Source organism: Oryzias latipes, chromosome 12 (assembly GCF_002234675.1).
Source record: "Oryzias latipes chromosome 12, ASM223467v1".
Lineage (NCBI taxonomy): Eukaryota > Metazoa > Chordata > Actinopteri > Beloniformes > Adrianichthyidae > Oryzias > Oryzias latipes.
The window spans coordinates 5,053,136-5,068,627 of NC_019870.2; the positions used below are offsets into that span (position 1 = coordinate 5,053,136).

The window sequence follows — 15,492 nt, forward strand, 5'->3', positions numbered from 1 at the left end:
CTACTTTCTCTACTTATGACACTGTTTTAATTATGTAAGGACTATTTTTATTTAAAATACTACCCTTTTTCTAATTATTAGATTCATGATATTCAAGATTATGTTTTAATCATTTCTAATGCCTTTATTTTTTTATCGGTTGAGTTCTATAAAGCATTGAAGGCTTTTGGCACTTTACTCCTTCTACAATTTTTCAGCTATTTTAACCATTCAGCTATCAGAATTTTCAGCTCTTTCAGCTTTTTCCAGCTGTGACATTTGCTCCTTCAAATCCTTGTACTTATCAAGATATTCCAGGATTTCCAGGATTTTTTCCTCCATTGAAATACATGGCGAATCCATGGTGCAGAAGCTCGCCGGTTCGATACCCGGTGTACGCATTTTTAACAAACATATCTTTTTTGTTATTGTGCTGTGTTCACTTTATTTATGGTCAACTTTGGCCATTTCTTTATTTATATACTTATTTACTTTTTGCCAATTATTACCCTATAAGTTTCATTTTAATTCAGCAGTATAGCATTAAACCCTGCATTTTCTTCTGGAAATGCAGCTCCTTCTAGTTTATTTGATCTTTTCCATTATTGTTATATCCTATTTTAATATTTTATTATTATTATTTATATACTGAAGTATTTTCTCACTCCAGTGCTTCCTCTCCGGGATCCATTGTTCTGGGGCACTACCGGCTCCGCCTGTAGGGGGTGCTGTTGTTGCGGTGCCCGTTCTCATCAGGCCAGCTGAGGTCCTGCTCTGTGGTCTGATAGTCGTAAAGCGGGCCCTGAGCTGTTGAGCGTTCCCTGTGGCAATGGCCCCCATGGTCGGGCTGAGGTTTGGAATAAATGGATCCCCATTACATCGTACCAAGCCAGACTGGGGCTTCACTGTGGCGCAGTGGTTAAGCTCTCTTGCCTCACAGAAAGAAGGCCCTTATAAGTCCCGGCTGGGGGACCTGAAACAAAAGATAATTTTAAAAAATTATGTTACCGACTTTGCAGTTTATTTGAACAATACATCTCTATGTGAATGTAATGCATATTACTCATTCAGAAAGAAAGTTGCACAGCGGCATACCTATGCTTCATTGTTCAACACCTCCTCAAACACACAGAGCACTTCCTTCATTTTCAAGGTAAAATGCGGCCCTATTGTCTCGATTTGGGAGACTGATTCTTTATTTCTAGGACAGTTTTTGTTTCATTGTCCACAACTGATCACTGGGTTTCAGGTCTTCAGTGCAGATGGCCAGTTTTTTGCAGAAAGTTTTGCGTCTTCCCGATGAGTCGTGTCAGGCAACCTAGCTTGGCATTGTTTTGTTGAAATAGCCAAGCCCTTCTTTGAAGAAGTCATTGTTTGGATACAGACAGAGCTTTTTTCTCAAACAGGTATTTATTGTTCACCAATGCTAGTGATCTCACTGATGCGTAGAAAAATACTATGAGTTCTGACATGTTTGCATTCAACCTATTGTGGAGCATGTGTGATGCTGATATCACTCGATGATCATTTTGTAGAAAAGCTGCGAATAATAACAGGTAAATCACAGGCTGCAGAGTAGACAGGTTAGATATACAGTAGCTGCAAAACAAGCAGATTGATAGATCTTGCGGGGTCAGATGGAGAGCAAAGTCAGATGTTCTCCTCTGAATGCTCAGCGTTTCTGTTTACTGACTACCTGGAATGCAAAGGCTGTTGTGAAAGCAAGGAGACCATGTCATGAATGGCGACATTGTCTTATTAAGGAATGTTTTTTCTCTCCCTCACTGTCATGCTTTGGTCGTGTAAGGGCCCTCCTTTAGAAGATCCAACAAGCGTTACCGTTTCTGATGACGTTTGATCCTTTTCTGAATTAGGCTGAAGAGCCTCGACTCTGAGCTCAGAGACAAAAGCTTGTTCAATTTACACTTTACTGACCCATAAAGGAGCCACCTGTTTTAAAAAATATGTCTGACTTAACCATTCTTCAGATTATTTTGTTTGAATATCATTCGGGGAAAAAAACAAAATAGCTCTCTGTTTCAATAACCTACTTCCTTTGTGTGAAGCTTTTTTCAAAGAGGGGATTTGCTAAGACAAAGTGACATACCTTTACAATCCTTCAGGATTAACCCGTGATTGTTAATGTTGCACTGTACACATTGTATAATATATCATATTCACCTTTTGTTTGAATTTGAGTTCTACATGTTTATGTGTTGAGTCAAGGAATACACATATATAAAGGGACTTTTGTATGTCTGTGGGATAAAAGGTAGCACTCCTTTTGAGGAATATGTGTCAATGTGGGCATATTAGGATAACTTTAAATGTTTTTTGTGTACACCAGCATAGGTGTCCTTTTTGTTTACTGCTATGCTTCCTGGAAGAAAAGATTTTGCAATCCGGAAACCTAAATCACGTGAGTGCTGATGAGCTACGTAAACAATTTGGAACTATCGGTGATTCAAGTAATTTTTTCAGGCCATGAAATGCAACTGTCTAAGTTCATCATAGCTGGCACAAAACGAATAGAATATTAAAGCGGCTATTTTGGGACTTTACATTTAGATAAAAAAAATAAACTGTATAATTTAGATGGTTATGAACACACTTCTTGCTAAGTTTCTTTGAAGAGGTCTGGGATCATTACCAAGAAAGAACCGTCATTCCTCACATGAAACCCGAGGCTTGGTGACAAATGTCTTGGACGTGATTCAATGGGTTTCATGTTCAAAGATCTGTAGTGATAAAATGCCTAAATCCAAGTTTGACTGTGTGTAAAAATGTAACAGCTGCGTGTGTCCTCTGGGTCCAGACGGTTGTCATGGGGGATCTTTGGGTTGACCTGTGGCCCAAGTGTAGTCTCTGTTGTAAGAGACTCCACGTAATTCAGAGGTGCAAATCCTGCAGGGAAGAACTGTTGCTTCATTAGGTTTGTATTGTATAGTTTTGTGTGGTGCAGTTTGCGGGTTTGGCTACTTGGGTGTGGGTTCCTCCAGGCTAGGTTGCTGCTGGGAGGCGGCTCTGTGCTGCCTCCCAGCCTTGTTTCAATAGCCCAGTAGGCATATAGTGCTATTTGATGGGGCCGTTTGGACACCACTGCAAAGAAACAGGAGATGTCCTCACACTGCTCCATCCACCTGTTTTTACTGAAAACTCTCCTTACTCCAGCACACTATACACACTTACAATCCAATAATTTGTAAATGATGTACACTTAGACAACCTTCTTAAAAGATCCAAGACTATTTACAGTCACAGTCCCGTTTACGCATGCAAGCACACATTCACCGGAGCTAACCCCCACCAAGAGCAATACAGGGTTCTGTACCTTTCCCAAGGACACTTCTTTGACAAATAGGTGGACAGGGTGGGAAAGTAAACTTGCGATCTACCAATTAGATATCAACCACTGTACTTCTGCAACATGGCTGCCAATACAAATTACATGAGATGGTGATTGCTATTGATCCTCTGTCTCCTACCCTATTCCTTCTTTGGGGAAACCAGTTGCTGTGGTGGTTGTGACCTTTGGACATTGGCTTCATGGGCCAGGGGATCCATGAGTATGTTTTAAGCTGGGGATCACATCACATTTTTCAACATCACTAAATCAAGAGAGCCTGGTCGGTCCTCGCTTATCATCCAATTTTCAGGGATCCCCATTTTGCCCTACCTCTGGGCAGGGGATTGTGACCTACCTCTGCTATCAGTTGGACTCCACGGAGAGAGCTGGCGGTCTACCTGGAATAATGTGAATGCATGGTAATGTAGTGTCACCACTCTAAGCTCACAGGGAGAAGGCCCTATTTTAAATCCTAGCTTTGTCCTTTCTTTGTTTCAGTTTGCATGTATTCCTTGTACATGTTGTCTTACTGTTGTCTCACTCCAAAAATCCTGCTTCACAGGTTCATTGGTGACCAAACTTTCCCTTAGGAGTGAATGTGAGGGTGTTTGGCTCTCGGACAGACTGACAAACTATCTAGGGTGCCCCCTCTCTTTATCCAACAGTAGTTGGGAAAAGGCTCCAGCAACCCTGGGACCCCAGAAAGAATTAAGTGGGTTTAGAAAATTGATTTATAGATACTTTAATAACCGACTACAACAGTTGTTTTCCTAAAGCGAGGAGATAAGGAGGCGCTCACAACTTGCATTCCTCGAACATGCTGGTTCACTCTAGAGTTATGACATTAGGGATTTCTGTTGAGGTTTTTTTTACAATAATGAGTACTCTTGATGTTGTTGAGATGATTTAGGGTGAGTTACTGAGAAACTGCTATTGTTTGTTTGGGGTGTTTTCATGTACGGCGACATTGGGTTCCTAGAAAGGTGCCTAACAAATAAAATCTATTATTATTACTTTATTGATGGTCCCTGCCTTCTTCTACAGCTTCACTACGAGGCACACTCTGGATGTTACTCGTTTTCTGCATCACCAGAGACAAAAACAAACAGTTCATACTGGTCAATACAACTACGTACATTTTGCTCTTTAATGTTTGTGGATAAAGTAAGTAAGAAGAACAAAACATACTGGCAATATTGTGAAGAGTGCATAAGCAAAACAAGGCTAATACTTCTTCCACTTTCGGCTTCTCCCATCAGGGGTCGCCACAGCGAACGAGTCGCATGGTAGATTTGGCAATGTTTTACGCCGGATGCCCTTCCTGACGCAACCTTCTCAAACCGGGCTTGGAACCGGCAGAGGTAGAGAAGGGAACAGGGAGCAGCCCGGAGTCGAACTCGGGTTTCACGGATGGAAGGCGCCGCAAACCAGCACGAGCTAAACTGGCTCAAAACAAGGCTAATAAAGTTTAATGAATTGATTATTTCTAATACCATTCATTCCCATTAAAATACTTATGGAGATAAAAAAAAATAATAATAATTTGGATCTGAAAACATTTGCCCATAACTTCCAGGATCGCACTCCTGTGTTCTCCAATGTTTAAAATTTGCAAAAAGTTGTTTTCTCAAAACGTTCTCAACTTAAATCCATGTGTCAGAAATGAAGAGAAACATTTTTTTAAAATGCAGCCTTTGAGGCTGATCAATGACGATGTATTCTGCAAACCGTATGCACACAGTCCAGTCACCAGTGACGTGCGGAGAGGGTCACGGCTGGTGAGGCACTGACGTCAGTCAGATTTACAAATTTGATTTGCAACAGTTAAATGTTTCCAAGTTTTATAAAGAAAAAGTCTGTTGTATAAAATTTAATTCATAAAATGTCATTTCAACATTTTCTTTTTTATGCTATAAACTGTAGCTTAGAAAAAAAATCTCCCAAAATTATCTTTACTTAAAAAACAAGCCCATGAAAATCTCCTTCTGAAAAAATACATGGATAACCTGTTTGTAGAAATCTTCTTTATCTTTTAAAAATCTCTCTGTCTCAGTGGAGATCACTGCAGCAACATGTCTCCACAAATTCCAGAGTTTAGACAAGTAATACTCCATTTAGAATATAAAGCTAAACAATATTAAAGAATAGCTGGACAGTTTCACTTAACCCTTGTGCTTTAATATTGGGAGTTGGGTCATTTAGACCCACTAGACAGTGCGCTGAACCTTTTTTCTTCGATGATTTGTGATCTTCACTGGTGTCCATGGATTACATGAAATCTTTCCACCTTTATCCACCTTTGTCATGGTAGGAAGAACACGTCAATGTAAGGGTGGGGTCATCTAAGATAGCACAAGGGTTAAATTGCTACAGCAAATACTATATGATTCTTTAGCCACGGTGTCATACTCTCCTGGATCACCAGCACCCTCTGAGCAGATAAAAAAGACTAAATGAGTCACAAACTGGCACCAATGTACGGTAATCAGAAAGTCGGTGAGAAATTTAAAAAATGAAGTAATTAAAAATAAAGCATCTTTAATGACAATAGAAAGACAATTAAAAGTAATCCTAGAATAAACTTGTCTAAAAAATTGATATTCATTTAATTTAATTCATTTCTTTTTTAAACTAAATTTTGCAGGTGAATCTGGGCAGGTGAGACTGCTCAAAAAGCTAACTGCTGAAACAGTTGCAAACTTTTTCACCAGTTAGCAATCTATGATACAACATTGTGACAAAAGGATTTGGCATGCATGTCCAGCAGCAAACAACTGGTTCGTATGATAAATGACACTTATGTAACTTCTGGCAAATGAGATTTTAAGAGGTAGTCATCTTAGTCGCTTTTTCATTAAGCGTTCACTGTCTATAACAGTTTGTAACCCTTGTGCTATCCTAGGCACTTTAACATTGGGAGTTGGGTCATCTAGACCCACTAGACAGTGCTCTGAACCTTTTTTCTTCAATGATTTGTGATCTTCACTGATTTCCATGGATTACATGAAATCTTTCCACCTTTATCCACCTTTGTCATGGTAGGGAGAACACGTCAATGTAAGGATGGGGTCATCTAAGATAGCGCAAGGTTTAAAAAGATACAACTTTTAGAGTCCAATCTACCCAACTTAGCAGTTTTTTTGCAAACACTGATCCTGGAAACATGCATACATAAAACTTTGCATTGCCGATAAGAACTCCATTCAATATTTCTGACTCCAGACTGTGAACCAAGTCAGACTAGGCTTGTGGGTTTTTTACTGATCTTGTCGACACATTTTTATCCAAACGTCATGGTTTGACCATTCTAATGGTTCAAAAATTGACTTACTAAAAATCAGCTTTTACTCCACAGAAAGAGTTTTATGGCCACATATTGGATTGAAATATTTTATTTCTCTTATTTCTAAGATGACATATTTTAGATGAGCTGCAGTTATTTCTAGATGGTATTGTAATGCAATGTGCCCTTTTTCACATTAGTGATGTCTGATAGACTGGGACAATTCTGGGACATTTTTACCCTTGTTTGGTTGTCCTGAAATACAATTTCTGCAGGTGTTGTTTTAATAAAGATGGTGCCATTCAAATTCTTGTTGCCAAGGCTGTGAATGACAGACAAAAACGAATGTTGTTGCAGACAGGGAAAAATTTCACAAAGTGCATGCGGGAATGCATGCCTAAAAAAGCAAAGCATCTCATCACTCAACAGCAATTTAGGTTTTCAGGTATTGGTCCTGACTGTAGGAATTTAAAGTCACACCCTCATATTACACTTCGCTTAGTTTCCAGACGTCCTTTGTTTAAGCAGAAATTTTAAAAACTACATTTCTGAATACAATGATAGGTTTTATGGATCTGATGATGGAGGTTAGTGAAGGACAGAAGCACGTCTTCCTTGAATGCACATCTTTTTTTAAGGGAAAAAAAAAGCAAATGTCAGGACAAAACAAATGTACAGATCACTTTCTTAAAAAATGAGAGAGAACTGAAACTGAGGTGTTTATATGCAGGCTGAAGATAATCAAAATCCAGCATCACCTGCAAACTCACACCAGGTGTGGACATGACAGGTTAAAAACTGAATGGATGAATGAAAATCACTGCTCCTACAAGTTATGATTTATTTTTATTTTTTTAGAATAATAGGCATATTAACTGATACAGGGCACAAAACCCCACCTCTACCCTGCTTTACACTGCCAACTCGCCTTGAGGTATTAAAATAAAAATGTTACTGTTTGTGGAAGGCCTAAATTAGGAGAACTAGATCATTTTATGGTAAAGTAAACCTATTTAAAGACCCACTCCAATGAAAATTGTGTTTTTGTTGTTTTCAACACATTCTTGTAGAATTATTCTGATAATTGAGGACATATATATATATATATATACACTCACTAGTCCTCTGCCTCCTTCCTTGCGGCTAGCATACAGTCTCAGGGTGCTGGATTTGGGATGGAACCCTCCATGCATGGTGAGGAGCTTTCGTGTCTTAACATCCGTGGTCTGTATCTCTTCCTTTGGCTATCTTATTATTCCTGCAGGGTATATGATTACTGGCAGTGCATAGCTGTTTATTTCCTGGGTCTTGTTCTTGCCATTGAGCTGGCTTCTCAGGACTTGCCTTACTCGTTGGAGGTATTTAGCTGTTGCAGCTTTCCTTGTATTCTATTTTCTCACACTCTTGCAATGTTTCTGTGTATCTTGGCAGTAACGTTTATTTGTGGTTCGCCTGGAATTTTATATGTTTTCCTCTCTGATGCATGCTGTACGCTCGAAACACAAAGTAATGTCTCCCTGCTAACTGAGGATTCTAGTTAAGTTATTTACATCATTTCATGACTATAACTACTTAACTAACAATTATAAGTATTTCTTTCTGATTAAAACCTTTTGTTCTGAAATGAAACTCTTTGATTTTAGTTGGATTCAATTTAAAACAGATACATCTTTTCTTTAAGAACCCAAGAATTTATAAACTTGACTAATTTTTATTACACTAAAACGAATAAAGATTCAAATAAGATTTGGGAATTTTTTTCTTTTACTTATTTTATGTTTCCTATTTAAGAAAAAAACTTACATTCAATAATAATACCTTTAAATACTACACTTTTTTATTTATTTAAAAGCTTTAGAATGCATCATGGAATCGAGACTGCCCTTCCTAAAGTGCTAAACAGCATCAGTGTCAACAGTGACTCAGGAAAAACATCAATCTTGGCGTTTTTAGAATCAGTGCAGCCTTTGTTACTGTGGACCATAAAATACTTCTTGACAGGCTGGGAAGTGGGCGGGATTATTTCACAGAGTCCACAGTTGGGTCAGATCCTATTATGCAGACAGTGGTTCGGTTGTTTTCTAATGGTGATCATAAATCTGGGTTCTTGTGACTCTGCTAAGCAACCCGTACACACTCCCTCTGAGTCAAATCCTGAACACTACAGGTGCACAGGCGAGTTCTGACACCAAACCACAATGGACCATTCACCTTTGCTAAGAGCTAAACTTCCTTCAGTTAAACAAGAAAAGGATAAAAGTCATTGTTTGGAAACAAGAAGAATGGAGTAAAGAACAGATTGATTCAAAGAGGTTCATTGTGTCTATAAGATTATACTGCGTGTTTAATTTATTTTTTATCAGACACTGGTTTGTTTTGTAATGTAAAACGTACCGACAAACGTACCGAATGTAAAACGGACATCAAGGGGCGGAGTCACTTGTCAAAGTTTGACAGGTGATTCCGCCTCAGTTACAATCAGCTGTTTTTTAAAGACGTCACACACTACCACCTGATGACGACCCTGATGAAGGTGGAAGACATTCCACCGAAACATGTCGGTACGTTTTACATTACAAAACAAACCAGTGTCTGATAAAAAATAAATTAAACACGCAAAGAACAGATTGCTAGAGAAATACAGATATCAGCACTGACTGTGTTAGACCAAAAATGTAGGATACTCTAACAAATAAATGCATTTAAGCATAAGCAATCTGAACAAAAAGGTATATTGAAGGTCAAATATAGTTTGGACTTCCTTTTAGCTGTTTTTGCTCCTTTGGCTGAAATCATCATTGAGACACCTTTTTTGTGGCATCTACCAGTCCCTTAAATGTGTCTTACGTGTGAAATGTCTAAACCTAAACAAAAACAAAAACTACATTCTTCTGAAACTACATTTCAAAGAAAGTTTAAAAATAGGCTTAAAAACATTTCTAATGTTAAATTATATCACTTGGGTCACTTAGTGATGTTAAAATTGATTTTAAATGTGTATGCATCCCGATACCGACATGTGTGAAAATGTACAGACCTTATAGGATCTCCTAATTTTCTTTAAATGACTACATCACACTGCAAAGTGGCATGTTGTATTGCATCGTCAATGAAGCTGCCTGTTGAGATAAGAATGAAGACATGACTTTGCTGACAACGTGACACTTAAATACACAGAAGATGATCAACTTCAGTAAAGACAGCTGCGGATGCTGAGAAACACGAACCTGGTGTCACTGTGACAGAAGAAAACAAAAACAGAATGTCAACAAAAAAAATACAATCCTCAAAAATATATGGCTGTTAGTTTATAAATTTTTCAACTGTCACCTTGCTGCACACAGATGGAAGCAGCTTCCTGATGATGTCTATTTATATTTTAACTTAAACCGTTGCTGTTTTCTGACTATTTTATTCAAGGGATTTTTCAGTCTAGTATTCTATTTGTCCTGCCTGCTGCAAAGCAATTTGAATAGCTTATAAAAGGTGCTACATATGAAACCTTTCTGCCTGAATGAAACACTTTGGATGGCGTTAACCCTTGTGCTATCCTAGGCACTTTAACATTGGGAGTTGGGTCATCTAGACCCACTAGACAGTGCTCTGAACCTTTTTTCTTCGATGATTTGTGATCTTCACTGGTGTCCATGGATTACATGAAATCTTTCCACCTTTATCCACCTTTGTCATGGTAGGGAGAACACGTCAAAGTAAGGGTGGGGTCATCTAAGATAGCACAAGGGTTAAACGTGCAGAACTTTGGGCAAAATCTTGATGTAGGGGGACGTGTCATCACTCCAATAAACATTTATTTTATTTTAAAGAAAAACATTTCTGATAAACTATTTAATGTCATTACGTATTTATAACTTCAAGCAACCAAAAAAAATTAGAACCATCGACATAGTAATTAGAAAATAATAATGTGTTTTCTGCTAAATAGTAATTAAAAAAGGCATTAAAAATGCATAACAAATGTTTTTATGTCTGTAAGAATGCAAATTGACATTTTGAAGAAATCCCGCCTCTTTTGGCTGAACGGCTCAAATACTTTGGCCCAAGAAACCGCAAAAGCATTGAGAAAAAAAATAATGAAAGGTAAACAGTGACTCATTAGCAGCCATAAATAAAGAGGAGGAAACTATCAAGAATAGATCAAATTCTTTCCTGATTACTTCTGGATTTACGAGAAACACAGTAAAAGATAAAAAAATATATATGATAATTTTAGTTAGGATGGTGCTATAGTCCAGACTGCTGCTCTTTCACCTAGTTTTCTGTCTGTCTGTCTGTTTCTAAAGTGTCTTTGAACAGATGATGTCAGAGTTTCAGTGTTTTCTGACTCTTATTAATTTGGGCAGGTGGTCACTCTTACAGAGTCTTGTTCTGCTGGAGGTTTCCTCCCCTTATAAGTTTTCTTCTCCAGTCGCCCAAATTCCTGCTCCTTGCCTGGTTTGACAATTTTTCTTAAAACAACCTATTTTGTCAATTTTTGCCATAAATTGGATCAGAAATTCAGATTTACTTTAAAACAGTTTAAAACAAGTTGCGTCTTTGGGTTAAATGATTACCATGCGATCAAATTAACAGTTTTTGAGGTTGACTACATAAAAAAAAACTTTAAAAATGGATCTGAACAATCCGAAAGACAGCAGTTGTCATTTAATATTCCTGCTCAAACTGTGTTTCTTTGCATTTTTCTAATTTGCGGGGGTGTGTCTTACCGTTTTCCTGTAGATGCTGGAAGCAAGTTGAACTGGTTCTGCCATATAAAATTCTGGGTAGGATGTCGTGACAATAAACACACAGCCTGTGCAGGTTTCTCTCATTGTTGCAAAGATACCAGCGGGGAGAAAGTGTCTGAAGTGGTGGGGCTGCAGGAATTTTTGTCTTTCTTAAAAACTCAGACTTGTGCGTTTTTTTTGTAATTACCCATCAAGCAATGCGATAATTGGATCCACTTTTATCATCTCAGAGGTGAGGAGTCATTTTTTTTTAAATCGGGTTGATCCTTTTTTATTGAATTTTGGTTTTACACAGGTTGTAAAAGTACCAAGAAAAAGTACTTTTCTTGTAATTTTACCTTTACAAAATAGAGATAGTGAGGGGGAACTTTTTACTTATAAATTTGAGATAAATTTTAAATAAAAGACAATACTTTATTACTTTGTATATCAAGTATAGCGACAGGTGGGTTTCTGTTTTGAATTGTATGTCATTGTATGTCATTCCATCAGGCTAATTACAGATAAAACAAGAAAAAAATATGTTTTTATTTTTTTTATTTAGAAAAAAAATGGAGCAGACAAAACTTCCAGAAGACGAAACCAGAGACCAGATGGAGGACATCACAGAGGAAAAGTTCCTCAAAGATCTCTACATTTTCATGAAGAAGAGAGACACTCCAATAGAGAGGATCCCTAACCTGGGCTTTAAGCAAAGTATGATTTTTATTTTTTTTTATTTTGGAGAACATTTGTGTTTTAACATTCACATCTTATTATTGTTGTTGTTGAAACCAAAAGGAGTAAAACAAATATTGTTATTTATCATCTATGCTGTTTTTAATAGAGCTATGGTAACACGATAAAAAAAATACCTTGGTGGAACCACTACATTTTTATTCTGTTCTTAAATCCACAACCACATTTTATTGAATTATGTCACTGTTCTTCAAAAAAAACCATAAAAGTGGCATGTGTTAAAGCTAAAATATTATTTTGGATTATCTCAGGTACCCATAAGGCTTTTCCTTTTTGCCAGCTGTCAACATAAACAGAAAACTGTGATTTGAATAATTGTAAATTGTGATCTAAATCCTTCTAATGTTTTCTTTTTAAGAAAACAAGTGAAAAATAGAAGAGAATTAACGTAAAACTCTTGTGTGTTTTTGCAGTTGATTTATTTGTGATGTTCAAGACCGTCAATGACTTGGGGGGCTACCACAAGGTAAACAGCATGTCTGAACATCCGTGTTGACTTCACGTGACTAATTGAAATGTTTTAAATTCCAGGTCAAAATGTTTGACAGGTTTAGATTGTTCTTTGCACTTTTGCAACACAGAAATCGTAAACTGTCCTGCTTTGCCTTAGGTCACTTCCCATCAGCTGTGGAAGCAAGTCTACAACATTCTGGGCGGAAACCCGCGGAGCACGAGCGCTGCGACCTGCACTCGCAGGCACTATGAGCGGTAAGCAGGACCACGCATGCTCCTATTCCAGCCTGTGGAGTTTTCTGTGAGCGCCGTGTCTCATTCACTTGCTGTTATTTTAGGCTCCTCTTACCATATGAGTGCCACTTGAAGGGCATTTTAATAAACGCTGTGCCTCAGCCAAAACCCTTTCATGACAAGGACAGCTCCAGTGGGCAGAGGCCGTCGAAGCGCAGGCTACTGTCCCCTCAGGTGGGTTTCCATTTCCACACTGAGAATGATGGGAAATGTAGCTTTTTTGTATTTAGATTTAAATTTTAATGATAATTTTTGTGTTTTTTTTTAGGGACCTTACAGTTTCCAATTCGATCCCTACCTCCACTCTTTGCCTCTACACTTCCCGCAGTTCTATCCACCAAGTCAGCCATTTCTACCCCCTATCTTTCCCCTTACTCCCTCAGTGTTACTCCCTCAACACCCTGCCCTCAAACCCACCCACCAGTTTCAGCCACCAACTGTTGACCAGCACACCAACCAGTCACTGATGGACTTGCGGCGACTGGCAGAGCAGTACATGTCCTTGTTTAGACCGAATGAACCCCTGAATCTGAGCACAAAGGCATCCAGCTGCGACTCTGAGAGTCCGGCGTCATCGTTTTCCCCGCCGGCTTCCAACAAGGGTCCAAAGTTTTTGAACCAACCCTCCCCACTCTATGCCCCATGTCATTCAGGGGTAGTTAGAAATGAAGACGCTAGTGACTCTAGTGAAGAAGACACAGCTTTTTCATACCCTCCAAAAGCAAAGAAAGCCCGTGTTGTGAAAGCTTGCACACCGCCACACAGCCCCAAAGGCAGCTCTGCCCTTACAACGGAAGCTGACAAGGGGGCCCGAAAACCGAGCTCTCCAAAATCAAGCTCTTTGCTCGAACAAGCAGAAGACAAACAGACAGTTCAGGAAGAATGGAAGCCTTTTGCCAGCGACATTCAGTGCAGGCTTCCTCAACCAGGAGAAGGAAGGATGGAATTTGAAGTACCACTGTCTGTCTTTTATAAATTGATCAAATCGTGTGGCCCCTCTGCCATGTTGCGCCCTTCCCTCAATCCCGAGGATTCCTCTGGACAGAAGAGCTGCTCTGACGTTGACGCTCTTCCCTCAGGCGAGATATTTTACATGAAACGGCAGAACTCAGCCGAGGATTTAAGCCAGAAGGACGAGGCGAACAGTTCCAGCCGGAGCCAAAACTACAAAAACTACAAACCCTTCCCTTCGAGCAGCAACATGAAGAGTGTCTGGCCTCTGCAGGATGCCCATCGTCACCGGGACGTCACACAGACCAGAGTGTCCTCTCACGCTTCCTCCAGACTCTGTGAAGTTCAGGAGGAGGAGCAGAGAGGCGAGAGAAAGCCTCCAGGCCGGCTGATGAACCCCAGCTCTGAGCTGGAGCTCTCCAGCGAGGAGCTCGTGAAGCTGAGGAAAATCATCTTGAGCACTTCGTGAAGCTAAGATGGAAAGAACCAACACCACGCTGAAGCTAATTCTTAAAAACTTGATTAGTGAAGTTACACTTGCAGTACAGCAGAGGAGTTTCGCACATTGAGAGCAATAAATCAACGTTTAACTTCAGTATTAGTGCCAGGTACAGAACATGAACATGAACATAAGCTTTAAGTCTAAACCAAAGACTTCATTTTCAAAATAAAATTGGCTCTTGCTGCCAAAAAAAGTTTGTATTTGAAAGGAAGCTATTCCATATTTGAAGCTATTTTCCAAACTCCTTATTCTTGAGGATTAAGGACTTTATTCCTGGTCACATAATCTGAATTTATGTGGCTTCTAAAGTGAAACTTTCGTCCTCAAAATAATGCACCAAAAACACTTTTAGAAAAAAAGAAACAAAGAAAGGAAGTATCTGAAAAGCTCTTTTCTCTTTTTTAAATTTTTTTTATCGTGACGTTTAACTTGATATTGTAAAGCTAACAAAAGTAAATCCATTTTACAAAAAACTAAATGTAGCAGATATTTGAGGGGAAAAAATTAAATATGTATTATGAAGTGATTTTTATCTAATTAAAGTGCACATAAGTGTCATTTGCTGATCCTGTAAATATTCTGTAATGATTTAAATATTAATAAATGTGTTAAAATGCATGAATCGTGTTTTTTGTGTATTACTCACTTTGGAACACATCACAAATTAACAATAGGTTTTGTCAAATAAAAATAATTATATTTTGATATATATATATATCTATCTATATTATTTTATTCTTCACAGTGACCTAAAAATATAATCTTTTTGTTCTAACTGTGGGACTTATTGGACAGAGAAAAACACCAAAATGTTAAAAAAAAAAACATTTTTTAAAAAGCCTAAAATATTAGGCTATATTATTAAAAATCAGTGAATACGTAAAATATATTAATATTAAAACTCCCACATGTATGAAAGCCTTCTATAGAGTTTTTTTTTTTTTTTTCAAATCTTCCCTTTGGTTGACAGCTATTCTGTAAAATGACATTAATCTAAAGTATATTTTAAAAAGACACACTCAGAATATTTAAACTGCTTTTGGAATAAATGGTGGAAGTCCAAACTATAATTATTTTAATTTTTACCCTTTGAATCAAAGCGTGCAATGCATTTTTTTTTTCCTTTGAAATGACGGCAGCATAAAAACAGCAGACACTCCCACCAGACGCTGAATGCTTTGCGCAAATTATATATATATAT

At 38.2% G+C, this 15,492-nt stretch overlaps 1 protein-coding gene across 1 annotated transcript; it reads left to right on the forward strand.

The window, feature by feature from the left end:
- Positions 1 to 11,395: 11,395 nt before the first annotated feature.
- On the forward strand, positions 11,396 to 14,909 carry LOC101173321. Its single transcript, XM_020707499.2, has 6 exons — positions 11,396 to 11,585; positions 11,898 to 12,049; positions 12,505 to 12,557; positions 12,702 to 12,799; positions 12,883 to 13,012; positions 13,107 to 14,909. The coding sequence occupies exons 2-6, from the start codon at positions 11,905 to 11,907 to the stop codon at positions 14,256 to 14,258; spliced, it is 1,578 nt and encodes a 525-aa protein (XP_020563158.1). The 5' UTR covers positions 11,396 to 11,585; positions 11,898 to 11,904; the 3' UTR covers positions 14,259 to 14,909.
- The last annotated feature ends 583 nt before the right edge of the window (positions 14,910 to 15,492 follow it).